Source organism: Mercenaria mercenaria, chromosome 6 (assembly GCF_021730395.1).
Source record: "Mercenaria mercenaria strain notata chromosome 6, MADL_Memer_1, whole genome shotgun sequence".
Taxonomy (NCBI): domain Eukaryota; kingdom Metazoa; phylum Mollusca; class Bivalvia; order Venerida; family Veneridae; genus Mercenaria; species Mercenaria mercenaria.
The window spans coordinates 29,198,831-29,214,592 of record NC_069366.1 but is presented as its reverse complement, the minus strand read 5'-3'; the positions used below and the strand labels follow the sequence as shown (position 1 = coordinate 29,214,592).

General features: G+C 34.3%; 1 protein-coding gene across 1 annotated transcript; it reads right to left on the bottom strand.

The window, feature by feature from the left end:
* Positions 1 to 3,493: 3,493 nt before the first annotated feature.
* Positions 3,494 to 15,277, bottom strand: LOC123549310 (procathepsin L-like). The gene is made up of 9 exons (XM_045337286.2): positions 14,957 to 15,277; positions 14,406 to 14,543; positions 12,750 to 12,855; positions 10,109 to 10,276; positions 9,283 to 9,412; positions 8,956 to 9,053; positions 8,521 to 8,613; positions 7,479 to 7,681; positions 3,494 to 7,237 (listed from the first exon to the last, which is right to left on the bottom strand). Exons 1-9 carry the CDS (start codon positions 14,962 to 14,964, stop codon positions 7,123 to 7,125), a joined length of 1,059 nt encoding a protein of 352 aa, XP_045193221.2. The 5' UTR covers positions 14,965 to 15,277; the 3' UTR covers positions 3,494 to 7,122.
* Positions 15,278 to 15,762: the final 485 nt, after the last annotated feature.

Genomic DNA, 15,762 nt, shown 5'->3' with positions numbered 1-15,762 from the left:
AACGCAGTCAAAGTAATATAATAATACACATCTGAACGACAAACAATAATTTCATTCAAGAGATGATCACTGTCTGAGTTCTAATAGATTTATTAATTTATTTAAGTCTCATTCATTTTTATTTGATACACATATACAAACATAAAAATTACACATATCATACAAGTAAATGGCCATTCTATATAGGATTACAAGAGACTGTATAAATATAATACTCATATCATAAAATATTACACTATTAAAATCCCAGTAAAACTATTGCAAGTATATTGTGCTGTGTTCATCTCTGATTCATGTGGGAACGTTGGCAGTTACTTGCGGAGAACAGGTTTGTACTGGTACAGAATCCAGGAACACTGGTTAGGTTAAATGCCTGCCGTTACATGACTGAAATACTGTTGAAAAACGGCGTTAAACCCAAAACAAACAAACAAACAAACAAACAAATCATTTCAAGTGGTGTGAATGTGAACTGTATCGGTGCGCGCGTGTGTGTGTACTTAAGTTGTATGTATGTGTGTAATGTGTTGCGATTGTGTTGTGTTGTGCATGCATGTATGTGTGCGTGCGAGCCTTTGTATGTGTCTACAATAAAGTATTATCTCTGACAATAACTGAAGCAGTTCCTATGCTAGTATTTATATCAATACTGAATTACAGGAGACTTATTATCACTGATAATTTATACACACACATATCTTTTTACATCGACTCATATTTATATATAAAACTGAGGAGCAGTCGCTAATTGAAAGTTAACCAAAATAAGGTTTTAAGAATCTGACAAGTAACATGGGCACTACTGTGCAATTAAGGAATGGTTTAAAAAAAAAACAGCTATCACCCTTGATCAGATCAAGGATGAACTAATCAGCAACTGCTCCTCTGATTGGATAAAAATACTAAACTCATACTACAGAGTGAAACAACATGTTATATCAAGACATTATTTATAATAATAAAACATCAATGTTTTATACAGTGTTAAGAATATAAAGCCTATTTATATAAAATGCTAAATCTGAGTTGAAGAATCCTGTAACAGGCTTTTGCGGTCAAAATTGTCATACCTTTGTTGGAAAGTACAAAATCTAGTTTTTTATCTTTTACTAAATTAACAAAATTCATGTTTATATTAGATGCTTTGTTTAAATCATCATATGAACAACATTGGAGAAGTACGTGTTTTTCATTTTCTACCGACGATTTACAAATGGGACATATTCTGTCTTCAATAGGGAGGTTTTCATATCTTCCGGTCTCTAATCTAATTGGCACTACACCACATCTAAATTTAGTGAAAGAGGCTCTATGCTTTAAAGGCATATTCAAGCTCACATAATCTTCAGTTAAAAAGTCCTCTTTTAGTAATTTATAAGTCCTTAGTTTATTTCCCCATCTTCTACTTGTACAAGTGTCTCGACTAATAAGAGTATTCCATTCAGCTTTATAAACTAACGTAGCTGCTTCTACAATTTTATTACAGTAGTTTTTAGATGACATATTGGCACACTGTCCTGAAACCTCAACTAAATCTAAATTTTCTAAACACTTAAAATATTCAAATTGCCAATTTCTACATTTCTGACCACATTTCAACATACCTGTATTGAAAACTTTATAATTTACTCTATTAGTTTCCATTTTCATAAATCTAAGCCATTGTTGACTAATATATCTCAAGTGTTTCACATGTGGTGCTTGCCAGGCTTATTCCCCATAAACTGCAGCATTTGGTGTATACTTTCCGATCCCTAAATAAAATCGCATAGCTCTATTTTGTACGGCATTGATACATGAGTACGATTTTTGGCCCCATATTGAAGCTCCATATGCAATAACTGGCCATACTGAAACTTGTTTACTTCTCTCTCCGTGTCGTATTATTTAACCAAAAAAACACATTATATGGCAGTGTACCCATAGATTTTGATTTAGCAATAAATAAGCCTAAAGCTCTGCTCGCACTCTGAGCTACACATTTAGCTGTTTTGTTGTAATCTAAATATTCAGTAAGTAAACGACCCAAATATGTACAGTTTGTAAAGCATGACCACCACACGAGAAATTAAATGTAGTTCTGTTAGCCAACAGTGGACGAAAGTGTTCAATATTGCTTTTATCTCGATTAATAATCATAGAATTCTTAATACACCTGTTGTCCAATACATCTAACATACATTGCAAATCAGTTTCGTTTTCTGCAATAAGTACTACCTTATCAGCATATATATAATAAAATACAGACTTGTTCATTGTCTAAATTGATTCTTACTCCAACCGCTTTTATACGTGTAACTTAATCATTTATGAAAAGGTTAAAAATCATTGGAGACAAAGAACAGCCCTGGCGTACTCCACAGTGGACATCAAACCAGTCAGTGCTAAGGCCATTCAGTCTTATACATTGACTGTAATGCCAAAAACATATTGCCATTTATACCAAAATTACCTAACTTTTTCCAAAGAATATTTCTATCAATAAAATCATAGGCCTTCCTATTTAGCCTTTTTCTTCGTATCAGTAATATTGGTTAGCGACGATAAATGATCAATTGTACATTTTTTCTAAAACTATTTTGTTCATCAGATAAAATATCATTATTCTCTGTCCATTTAGACAAACGGTTGTTTAAAATTGAACAATAAATCTTATACATAGTACATGATAACGAGATACCTCTGTATGACATTGGATCCCTTGGATCTATTATATTGGACTTAGGAATAGGGCTTATAATAATTTGCCCCAGTCATTCGGAAATAATAGGGCAAATGTAAATATTTTCTTGTTAACAGGTGAAATAAATCATAAATATAAAATTTGAAATATGGAAGGTATTGCAAACAAGAAATATCTTTAAAAATGATGGTCGGCGAATTGTAATAAGGAAAGAAGTTTATGAATTTTTCATCTAACATTCATCTTTCATCTAACATATTTCACCGCATTTTAACAATTGAAATGGTTCTCTTTTAATTTTTCGCAAAGGTTTCGTAGGGTTGCAATTTTGTTTCGTTTATCCTTAGACGAATAATTACAGCAGTAGTTTGATGAAGATTCATGAAGCGGTTCATGAGAAGAGGTCATTAAACTTGTTTATATTTTTAGCTAAATTGGTCCCTATCCCCATTTGTAACAAAATAGCAGGAGACCTTACGATATTGTTACACATCGAGTTTGATAAAAATCCATTACATTTTAGTGGTTAATGCGAAGAAAGGCATATAATATCTACTATTAGTCATAGTGGTCCCTAATAGGGCCCAAGTTCCTATATAAATAAATTTGGAAGAGGACCTTATAATGATTCCAGACCAAGTATGACAAAGATCCACCAAGCTGTTCATGAGACGCTGTATAAAGGCATTTCTAGTTTTAGCTCTAGCAGCCCCTGAAAGGGGTCAAATGTCCCAGCTGAACAAAGTTGGCTGCGGGCCTAATAAAGACGCTACAAATCAAGTTTGATTAGAATACATGAGAAAAAATCAATTAAAGGATTTTTTTATTTATTATTTTTATTTATTTCTAAAATAGGCCAACTGATCCCGCTTTAACAAATGCATATTCGCTATTCATGAATCTTTGGACAATGACGTCACACCTATAAAAAAGTGAAGGTCAAGCAAAACATACAATTGTTATTATTTCAATATTTCTGTTTCATAAGCAAAGATTGACCGTAGTCATATCACATAGATAAATGTATGCAGCGTACCTTCATTTCAGTGTAATGAGATTCAGTCATTATATAGCATATATATAATAAAACAGATTTCAACTGAGTTCAATATTTGCATACCATACTAAAGAAAAATATTCATAATATAATAAATCAGTTAAATAATTTATAACAAATATATCAAAGCAAACAAGTACTCATTTTAATATGCAATCTGAATAAGTCACAAAAGCAAGAAACCTTTTCATATACAGACGACAAATGTAACAAGGAAAATCTTTCAAAAAGCACTTCTCTACATAAGACTCTTATCACACCCTTATTCATGTGATACGCAGACCGTATTCAGCTCTTTCTTTAATTTGATATATGTTGGTATTTGAACAGGTTTTTATCATATTTATTAAACTTACTTATCATTTTGAGATATATCAATATTCTTGCTAAATATACTGAGCCAAAGTTAGCTTTAAAACTGTGAACAGCGTCGTTTAGGATAAACGCTTTGTCTACATTTCACTCAGCGTAGCACAATCAACAGAGTGAAAGAAGTTGACACTCTCGTCCAATCAGGCAGAGTGTTGCATAAATCTTCCATTTTGATAAATTATCTATAATGGGTTATCAAATAGTTTGATTTGTAAACTGAAGTCACGTGGCATAGGAAACGAAAACGAATTTAGACGTCGTTCGCCGAAAAATACCGAGGCGTAGTTTATCATACATGAATTTGACTCAGATCTTGTGAACATGACCTTTACCCATGTTTAGCTATTGGTAATTTGCGGAACGAAACGGAACAAGCTTTGAGGCACCCTATGGGGTATAACTGCAATGCTACAAAATATGGTTTGAAAATTAAGAAGTTAATAGTTATGAATATAAGATTAAATGCATTATTTAGGAGTTATCTGAAATACAAAAGGGTCTAATTGAGAATGTTTGTAGATATAGTATAAGATAAAGCTATCAGACTTCATTTAATCTTCCTAATCTAATCCGCTAACCCTTTGGTTGATTAATCAGAATATGTCGTTGCTGTCCCTAACCAATTTGACTTGGAACATGAGAGATGTTGCACATTTCAGTACATCTCATAAACAAACTCAGTCAAACCTGATGTTATTCTTCTTGGTTGCATTATATGCTTCCAAAGGATCTTTTTACAGATTTTATTGATATATACGAATTTTAAATGAATACAGTGTATTTTTTTGTGTATTTTTCAAGCAAGTTGTGTAGTTTTGAACCAAACAAGATGAAATTAAGCCGGTGTAATGAAGTGTTTCGACCCCAATAGAATAACGACCCCCGGTCATTATTCTATAGAAAATATGACTCCTTTCCTGTAAAATATTGACTCCCCTTATAAAAAAAACCTACTCCCTTTGAAAACACTATAGAATAACGACCCCCGGTCATTATTCTATAGAAAAACTGACCCCTCCAAGTAAAATACTGACTCCTAACATTTTGATTGTACTACTACTACTGGTGCCGCTACTTCTATTGCTATTACTACATGTACTTCTTCTTCTTCTACTACTACTACTACTACTTCTACTACTACATCTACAACTGCTACTACTGATACTACTACACCTGCTTCCACTAATACGTCTTGTATATCTACCTCTTCTTCTCCTGCTACTGTTGTTGCTGTCACTTATTCCTCTAATGCTGCTGCTACTGCTGCTGCTGCTACTGCAACTGCCACTACCACTGCCACTACTACTACTACTTCTACTACTACTACTTTCTATTGTTGCTGCTACCGTACTTTACTGCCACTGCTAAGTATTGCAACTTCTATTAATACTAAGTTCTATGCTAGCAGTTTCTTGTGCAGTTTTCTTCTGAAGAATTACTTCATACCGAAGTTTGTAGGGATTATTGACACTGGTGTGTTTTTGTGAACGTATTGTGAATTGTTATTTTCCTGAAAAAAAATGTATACACCAAGATACAGCGTCTAGAAATAGAATCCATTTTCCCGTTGCGGAATGCTCTGATTTCTGTGTCAAGTGATGGTATCTGGGGCTAATGGTCAAACGGAAGGACGGACGGACGGACGGACATGGGCAAATCTATATGCCCCCCTCCCCCGAGTGGGGGCATAAAATGCAGCAATTAGGCCTTAGATATATGAGTTATCACTAAATTTGACCAAATGACCGGGGGTCGTTTTAGCTCGACTATTCGAAGAATAAGTAGGGCTATCATACTCACCACGGCGTCGGCGTCACACCTTGGTTAAGTTGTTCGTACCAGTCCACATTTTGACAAAGTCTTTTGAGATAAAGCTTTGAAACTTTCAACACTTGTTTACCATCACCATAGCCAGTTATAGGCAAGAGCACATAACTTCATCAGGGATTTTGGCTGAATTATGGCCCCTTTTGACTTAGAAATCATGGTTAAGTTTTTCGTACCAGTTCATATTTTGACAAAGTCTTTTGAGATAAAGCTTTGAAACTTTCAACAATTGTTTAACATCACCATGTCCAGTTATAGGCAAGAGTACATAACTCCGTCAAGGTTTTTGACTGAATTATGGCCCCTTTCGACTTAGAAATCTTTGTTAAATTTTTCGTACCAGTTCATATTTTGACAAAGTCTCTTGAGATAAAGCTGTGAAACTTTCAACACTTGTTTACCATCACCATGTCCAGTTATAGGCAAGAGCACATAACTCCACCAAGGAATCTGGCTGAATTATGGCCCTTTTTGACTTAGAAATCTTTGTTAAGTTTTTCGTACCAGTTCATATTTTGACAAAGTCTTTGAAGATAAAGCTTTGAAACTTTCAACACCTGTTTACCATCACCATGTCCAGTTACAGGCAAGAGTACATAACTTCATCAAGGATTTTGGCTGAATTATGGCCCCTTTTGACTTAGAAATCTTGGTTAAGTTTTTCGTACCAGTTCATATTTTGTGTGAAGTGTCTGACATATGGCTTTGAAACTTTTATCACTTGTTCTGTATAATAGTCTCTATCTGTAGGAAAGAGTACATAACTCTGCCATATATTTTGGCCCTTTTTGGACTTAATTGGTTTACACATTGCCATTTAGTGCAAGACTTATCGAAATCCACAAATACAGGAACATTGTTTGTCTAATGTATTTTTTTCTTTTGTCTGAATATCTGTAGAAATATTTTGACTCCATTCTTCAGTCAATTCTTCGAATAGTCGAGCGCGCTGTCATCCGACAGCTCTTGTTTTTATGGGAGTCAATATTCTTCGTGAGGTTCAGTTTACTTCACGTGGGGGAGTCATAGTACTATGATCTGGAGGTCATAATACTATGACCGGGAGGTCACTTTTTCTATAGAATAATGACCGGGGGTCATTATTCTATGGGGGTCGAAATACTTCATTACACCGGCATCATACAAGCGAACAATACATTAAAATATATTTTTAGAAAGTAAGTCAACTGTTGTCGTTTGGAACGATTGGGAAGCTTGCACGAGTTGCTATTCCACATGTGTTACGTCCGTTTCTCACGATCTTCATATAGCCCTCAATGCCCCAGGCTGTACCATAACTGAAAAAGAAAAATATACACAGGTTCATGTTAGAGATGATTTGAGAATTTAAAATTTTATTCACAGGACCTTAAAGATATGATTTACGAAATTTACTTTCGACTAGATCAATAAATTATTGCAAAAGGAATGACTGAAACAGCAATGACAGCCGTAAATAAAACTTCCAGCATTTTTAAGTTTTACGAATTCAGGAAAACTTGAAGGTCACGTGATATTGTCCTATATTTATTACGTCACCTGTTCTTGATGAGCCAGTAATCTTGACCTTTAAGTGTTTCGCCGTATCCAACTACCAGTACAGCGTGATTGAGATCTTCCGGCTTATTTCCACATTCGCTGTTGTCAAACACACCGTGTTTGTAATGCTGAAACTTGTTTACTTCTCTCTCCGTGTCAATGTCAAGATAAACCGAGATAGGACCAATTTCTGCTACTGCTCTCTGTACAGAACAATATTCAAAGTTGTTACACATTTTATGTCGCAGTGGTAAATTGTGTTCAAGGTATAAATGAAAGTTTAACAAAGTTAAATATGCAACAGGAGATGCCATGTTTCTTCAAGAACATCCTCCACCCCAACACATGTAACCCCATAACTGTGTATACGGATATGAACATGATAAATTTATACGCTATAAATCTATAAATAGACCACGATGCGCAAGTAAAGAACACAGTGTTGCATCGCTTTGGAACTGCCTGAAACACTCATTAGCTGGTTAATTGTGCATAAGTCAAATTAAAGGACATAAATAAAAGTAATACTCATCGGGCGAAACCAACTGGAAAGTGACTAATTTTCTCAACCGCAGCAGAACCCAATGAGGTTAAGTTATATACAGGATAGGAAAATTGCACAGTTGACGTTTGACGTGCAAGTGTGATCTTGACATTCGAGCTATGGGTACTAGGGTATACGTCGTCTCATTATGAGGAACATTTATTCCAGGTGAAATGAAAGTTCCTTCATGGATAACGGACCGGACACGAAAGTGCAAAAGGACTGACGGGCAGACGGAACGACGAACGAACGGACGGACAGAAAAGCGCTATCTTATATTCCAAGAAAATGGTTTCAACCAGTAGAAGAATATCAAGTTGTTGTAGTTGTGGTCTAGTTGATAAAGTGCTTGTTTGCTTGTTTGTTTTGTGTTTAACGCCGTTATTCAACAGTATTTCAGTCACTGTTGGTTATTCCTGGTATTTGTGGGTTAAAGTCCTACTCGGGTCACGACCACACCTCATATGACACCATCACAGTCGAGTCGAAAGAAATTACCTGAAGCTCAGCCACATCACCGTAATGTAATTCCTCGTAATTAAAAATCTCCTTTACCGCCTTAAACCCTTTCTGCTGATCGCATGTACCAATCTGAAACGAGATATTAAAGTCCAGAACATTTATAATATCGCATCCGGATTCGATATTCACTCGAATGTTATAAGCTGGATATAGAATTTGGTGGGGAAAAAATGTAAATATCGACCATTATGAACTTTTAACGCGGCGGCACATATTAAAACATCGTTGAAAATTGATTTTTGGAAAACAATGGCAATTTTGTTAAGCGATCTAAACTAAACGTAACGTGTAATTGTTGGAATACATTCTTATATATTGGCATTAATAGCTATATCTATGCTTACTCATTGGCATCAACACGTGCTAGGGGTAAGCAATAATACCAGAAATAAAATTAAAATGTATAATTACCGATCCTTTGTACGGATAGCTTTTCTCCGAGTCTATCCCGTTGTGTAATACATACAAATATGTGCTGTCTATTCTCCCATTTTCACAGCCATGGTTCTCTTTAAAGATATGAAAGGAAATAAAAATTAAGGCACTAACTTGCTATAACTTGTATTAAAACACGAATGATACAAGCAGAACTATACATTGCATATATGATAAAACAGATCCATTTTTTCAAAATATATTGCTTGCCTATCTCATTGATTATTCAATGAAAGTACATCACATGTATAGGTGAGTTGAAGTGACAGTTAAATTATTAAATTATTTCAGGTAAATACCTACTGTAGTCTTTATTGTTCGTGCAATCTATAATATTCTGTTCTGACAGAGACACTAGTTCACCGTTTTTCAGACATTCCTGACCCTCAAGAGCTCCAGTAGCTGCAAATGCATAACAGCTTCCGCATGAACCCTGTATTGATGTAAATAAACGTTAATTCAGGCGTGTATATAAAATAACATCGAAACTAATCTTATTTGGGTTATTGGCTTTGTTGTAGAATATGCATCTTTGTACTATTACACTCTTTCCGCCATTGGTGTGGTGTATTATGGTGGTGATTGCTTCGTATGAATTAGCTCTACATATATAAATATATTATAGATCTTGTCAGAGTAACCTGTGATAATGTACACGGTACTCCGTCATGGTTATCATGTAACATGTATATAATGTAAATAATATGCTGTCATTCTGCTGAAATCGTGTCTTACATCTTTTTTTATTATATTATCCGTCACGCCCTCTTTACCTGTCTAAAGCAGAGCTTAATTACAAACATGTAATAGCTTTGAAAAGATGTTGTTTATCCCAAACGGAAGAGAAAAATAACGACATCGTAAAAGTGCTCTAAAAATAAAGGCAGATAAAATAAACAAGTACGTGGATTCAAAACATTACTGTATATACATTATATAAAAAAAGAAATATCAGGAAAGAACACTGTATGTTAACGAGGATGCCATAATTCGCAGAGAAAAGAAACGTAATATTTTCGTAAAAAGCATAAAAATTGAACGGAATGCACAATTCGAGTCAAATGTATCAGCGAAACCATAGATAATTGCGTGAAATATCTAAAATATATATTCGAATAATAGGTACTACCTGATTCTTAACATGTGTCACACAGTTTGTATGCCTCCAGTCAATTTCTCTTGGCAATGATACGTTATTGTTGTCATGTTTTATTTTATTCTTTGCATACGTATGTTTCTGTTGTACATTGGCATCAACTCTCAGATTTGCATAGATTTTGTTGAACTCTCTGGATGTCTGAACAAAGAAAAAGATATTGAAAAATATACTATTCCTAGTGTTACAACTTTCTATGAGTTTGTAACTTATTTAATCATAAGAATGTACGTTGAGTATTTTTCATAACCAGTCCCCTTTCAGTAAGACTTTAGAACTAATACATACGTTTCATTCAATGATAGACGTTCGCAGAAAATTGCATATAATATTGAATAATATGTGTATAAGGTTCATTATATAACAATACTAATGGCCATATATCACCAAAGAAACAAAAATACAAAACCGGCATCAGCACCTAAAGATTTGATTCAATACAGTGTCCAGTCTGAAACAAAGGAAGAAAAGAAAACAAGACTTGAAACTTATCGACACCACATCGTATTCTATCTGCTCCATATTATATAATGCTTTCACTTGCTTATGCAATAAATCGAAATTGAATTGAACTGAATGTACGCACAGCTAATCTCAAATAGGTATAGCATGCGCTAAAAGATATGAAAAATCTGTAATCCCTTGTTCATATAGTAAAACTATTCGTGATAGTTATTATGAATAACATTAACACTACATTAGTGTCATATTATCCTAAATCTTTTCTAAAAGACTTTTTTCTATGATGAGCTTGTTTTGTTCTTAGGTTTTCCTCTTTTTTTTCCACTTTTTGTTTTAAAAATCTGACATTTATTAAATCAATCAGTCAGTCCCTTTGAGAAACCTTGAGAAGTCATAATTCGCACATACTTTACTACACAATGACTGGCTCGGGGGCAAATAGGTCACACTTCCAATTAAAAGGCTCTGTTGTCATAAAAAGATACCTTTTACATTGTCAAGTATGTTTGTTAGTTTGTTTTTCTGTTCATTTTTCATTAGTGTGTGACAATATGCTTTTCAAATGTTCATTACATAGCAAAATTATTTTTGACAAGTTAAATATGATTAAATGCAATCAATTGTATCAATCATCTATTTATATTAACTGAAAATGAAATTGTCAAGTTTGTAAGCACTTTTAAAAATTATAATCAGTTGTTCCAGATTTTACATTATTGAAAAACAGAATTAAACCAAGTTGTTACTCTGTATGTAACCTGATACATATAAAGACGACTATATTTGCTGTTGTTGTTTACCGGTACTTAAAACGGGTGTAAAATAAATCACCCTTCCCACTACGTTTTTATAGTAGATATCTAATCTATAATCCTTGTTTTTTTTATGATCGGCACCTCCCGTGATACGATAAGCGGAGATAGCCGAACCATAACGATCTGCAACACCCGCTAAAAATATCCGATAGTGATCGATATTTAGCTAGACGATCGAAGGGAGACAACAATGTATAGCGTTGATCTCAATAAACAAGGAAAGATAATAGAATCGATTTTTGCCTAATTCTTCAGTATGGGTGTATTGGTGTCCCTAACTAAATGAAAAAACTTAAGTGATCTGTATGCTGGTGATTAAAAAGTGAAAACTAATCCCATGGTTTTTAACTCTGAACTGTCAGGAAAAATAGTTGGTTTTTGAAGCCGCCGGCAAGAAAGAGTCTGTATTTATCAAGCTTATCAAAAAAGAGCTTGTATTTAGCAAGTTTTTATGTCTAAACCGCCAGCAAGAAAGAGCTTGTATTTAGCAAGTTCTTAAGTCTGAATCGCCAACAAGAAAGAGCCAGTATTTATCAAGCTTTTAAGTCTGACCCGCCAGCAAGAAAGAGCTTGTATTTAGCTAGTCATAAGTCTGAACCGCCAGCGAGAAAGAGCTTGTATTTAGCAAGTTTTTAAGTCTGAACCGCTAGCAAGAAAGGGTATGTGCATACATGAAGCTTTTATTTCTGAACCGCCAGCAAGAAACGGTTTGTAGTTATCAAGCTTTTAAGTGTTAACAACCAGCAACAAAGGGCCTTTAATTATCAAGCTTTTTTATCTGAACCGCAAGCAAGATGGAACATATTTTCATAGTTTGAAAATACTTAGACTGAAAGGACTAACTATTCAATTTGTCATAATTTTGTGCAACATAGAAATATAATACTAAATTAATGTTGAGTTAAGGTATGTCGCTGTAGGAGAGATATTCATGTATATTTTCAATTTTATAAAAGCATCAGAGTTATGATATTTCACATTGGTAACGCACCAGAGACCTAACTATGAGCAATCTGAAGAAATACCATTGAATGTGTATGGTAACATGATCAAAATTATGCTAGACTAACTGAAGTATATATTCACTTTACAGTACAGATAACAAACTTGCATCAATATTGAGATAAGCAATAACCGGAACTATCATGGCCCTCTTGTTTTGACATACTGTCTAATCGATTTATCGAATTTAATTACATATTTGTTTCAATGAACAGTACTTTGTATTCATTAGTGAAACACATGCTGTATTTCAGTCAGAAAATATGTCTTATTTTATCACAATAGATATATTATAATTGAATACGTAGAGATTCTTTTAACAAGAAATCGCTTACCAAGTCAGAAAACTGGTTTATGCCCAACCAGAATGTATAGCGTCCCTTGTCCGCTTCCATATTATGTACCAAGATGGATTTTAGATTTTCAGTAAACACGGTGTACCTGTTGCATACAACATATTCACTATTACTACACAATCAGGCAAGAATTATTATCATAGCATATGAAAAGCACAAAAGCAGAATTGAATGACTGTGCACATACCTCCTCTTAATAAAGGAACTTCCAATGAAGTTTGTGAAATTACGAGAACTCTGGGCAGCAAGTAGGTGTGGAGAACAACACACATACAACATGTGGGCATCTCCTCTTTGGAGTGAAGCTTCCCATGAAGTTTCGCTGAATATCAGTCAGGCGCTATTACTGAGGAATACCGGGCAACGATGGCGCTATAGTTTACTAATGCTGAATAATCATAGTTATGGCAAGTTGTCAGTGACAAATCACCGGACAATATACATATTTCCTGTTGAGAGTGAAGCTTTCTATAGATTTTCGCTGAATTTTAGCCAGTGGTTGCTAAGAAAAGTTTCTTGTAAAATTCATTAAAGATGAATAATCACAGACCAATAACTGGGTGAAAAATCACACGACTGGAATAGGAAGGTAATATGAGCAATGCCTTTTAGGAGTACACTTCCTCTGAAGTTTTGTTGAATTCCAGCAAATGGTTGCTGATAAATACCCGGACAAGAAATGGTGCTATAGTACAGTAATGTTGAATAAACAAAGGACAGTGACTCAGCGGCAAATTAACCGACAAAAACCTGAAGACAATACGCGCATCTCCTCATAGGGGTCAAGCTTCCTTTTTTCGCAGAATTCCATTGAGTGGTTGCAGAGGAATAATCCGGACAAGAAATGGTGCTATATTATACTAATGCTAAATACACTCAGTGACAAATCAACTAGCCGGAATGGTGCTATATATTATATGTTGAATAAGCAAAATGCGATAACTCAGTGAAAAATCATCCGACCGGAACATAAAGATGAAAGCGCATCTCCTTTTGGGTTGAAGCTTCCAGTGAAGTTTCACTGAATTCTAGCTGATGGTTGCTGAGATATACTCCGGGCAAAAATTGCGGACACGCGGACGGACGGACGAAGCAGTGACTTGATGCTAAGCCTTGCAGCTTCGGTAAGCATAATAAAATCAAGCTCCTTCCCTAGGTCAAAGAGCTGTACAAGAATTTTTTTGACTTTCGAAACTTTTAAGATTATTTTTCAAAACATAAAGAGGTATTTCACATTTTAGCCATTTTGTACACTAAAGTATTTTAAATATAGCTTTATATGTTGCTATGAATATGAAGATTTCAGAATATCTTAGAAAACACAATCAACAATTTCCTGCAAAATTTTATGAACTTTTTGAAACGAGTATCATTTTTAATTCCTTAGGTACATGAGTTAGAAGTATCGAATGTTAGAATGTTTAACTGATATAGTGTGGATGGAGACAATGTTTGATTTAGCTATCCTTGTTCCAATCATTAGACTTAGCAGAAGAAAGGGCACCAACAGAAGTACTCTTAATGGCTCGGCGAGGCAAGCCAGGCAGAAGACAGGCGTCACCATTCTGTAATACGTCGTTTACTTGGCGTAAGTATATATTTATGTATTCTTATATCAGTTACTGAAAACCAAACCTATAATTTTCCTCAGTCCTTGTATCATATGTCCTGTTAAATTTCACTTTGAAAGTGAACCATTCTTTGTCTATTTCATGCAAGGTCAGTGACATCACTCCAGTTGCAGAGACCACAAGGAGTAAAAACTTCATAAATCTGAAACATAATGAGAATGCGATACACTGTAAGTACGTGACATTGTAGGAATCATGGTGTTCTTTTAACTGAATTTTAACTGAATTATTTTATTATGTTGTCATAACACGTTAAATATATTTGATCGCTTTTGTTCTTCTTTTGCTAACAAGCGCACGTGCTGCCTGTGGAACGATGGCTTGCTCATAGGGATTCAAACAAGAGAGTTAAAGATTAAATAAACTGCCACTGTCTCCAAAATTATTGTAAAGGTTTGTTATTTGAATTTAAGGAGACACAAACATTTTCGTTTCGGCGTCTATAATTTAATAAGGTTTATAGACAAATACCAATATACGCAGACCAAATCAAATCTCTTCTATCTTCTTGAAAGAACTGAATATATGTACTGAAAAATTGAAAATTTTACTTACATTTCCATTTTCCCGTCATCAAAGAGTAGTTCCCTAATGGCAAGTTTCCTATCAACTGATGAATGATACACCCAACTCTCAAATCAAATTTAATTCGAGTTCAGTAGTAATACGGAAGAAGCTGTTCATCGAAATCTTTAAATTTGATATTATTATTTAATGTTTACTAATTAAGTTAATGGCACTTTAATTGTTACTTCCGTTTTGCTGGTTGTAATGTAAATATTAATAGGTTATTAGATATGCTACTTGTAGATGTTAATCATCCTGGTAGTGATATTACAAATTTTGTCCGATTCCTGTTAGATATCCGAGAAATTGTACATTTAACAAGTGGTCTATTCTACGTAATTTTGCTAACAAGTGAGAAGGACCACTCAAAATATCGATAAAATGTTAGTATATGTCTTCCTGAATTCAAATATACATATTAAATTGTTTGTGTATAATAATGTCTATCCTTAATTAATAGTAGTGTGATTAACGTGTGCAGTCAAATTGTACTCAATTAAGTTTACATGGAAACTTGAAAGGGTCGTACAAGTGTTAATACTTATTTTATAACAGAATACAAGCTTATACATACGAAATAATTTAGCCCAAACAGTGATTTTCGTCATTGCTTGGAGTTTAGATGCGAATAAACGCAGTCCAAGTTGTATAATAATACGAATCTGAACGACAAACAATAATTTCATTCAAGAGATAATCACTGTCTGAGGAACATAATTGAAATTTCGATTCTATGATACCATGTACAAGTATCTACATCCTTAGGTAGCAGTGTACACTTCGAATTTTGGCCC

Bases quoted from the DNA above. Each gene is read 5' to 3' on its own strand.
- LOC123549310 (XM_045337286.2), bottom strand. The intron at 12,856-14,405 runs GTTTGGTTTTCA...TGTATGCAACAG, and splicing joins AGGACTGAGGAAAATTATAG to GTACACCGTGTTTACTGAAA. The intron at 7,682-8,520 runs GTAATTTCTTTC...TGTTCTGTACAG, and splicing joins GTGATGTGGCTGAGCTTCAG to AGAGCAGTAGCAGAAATTGG.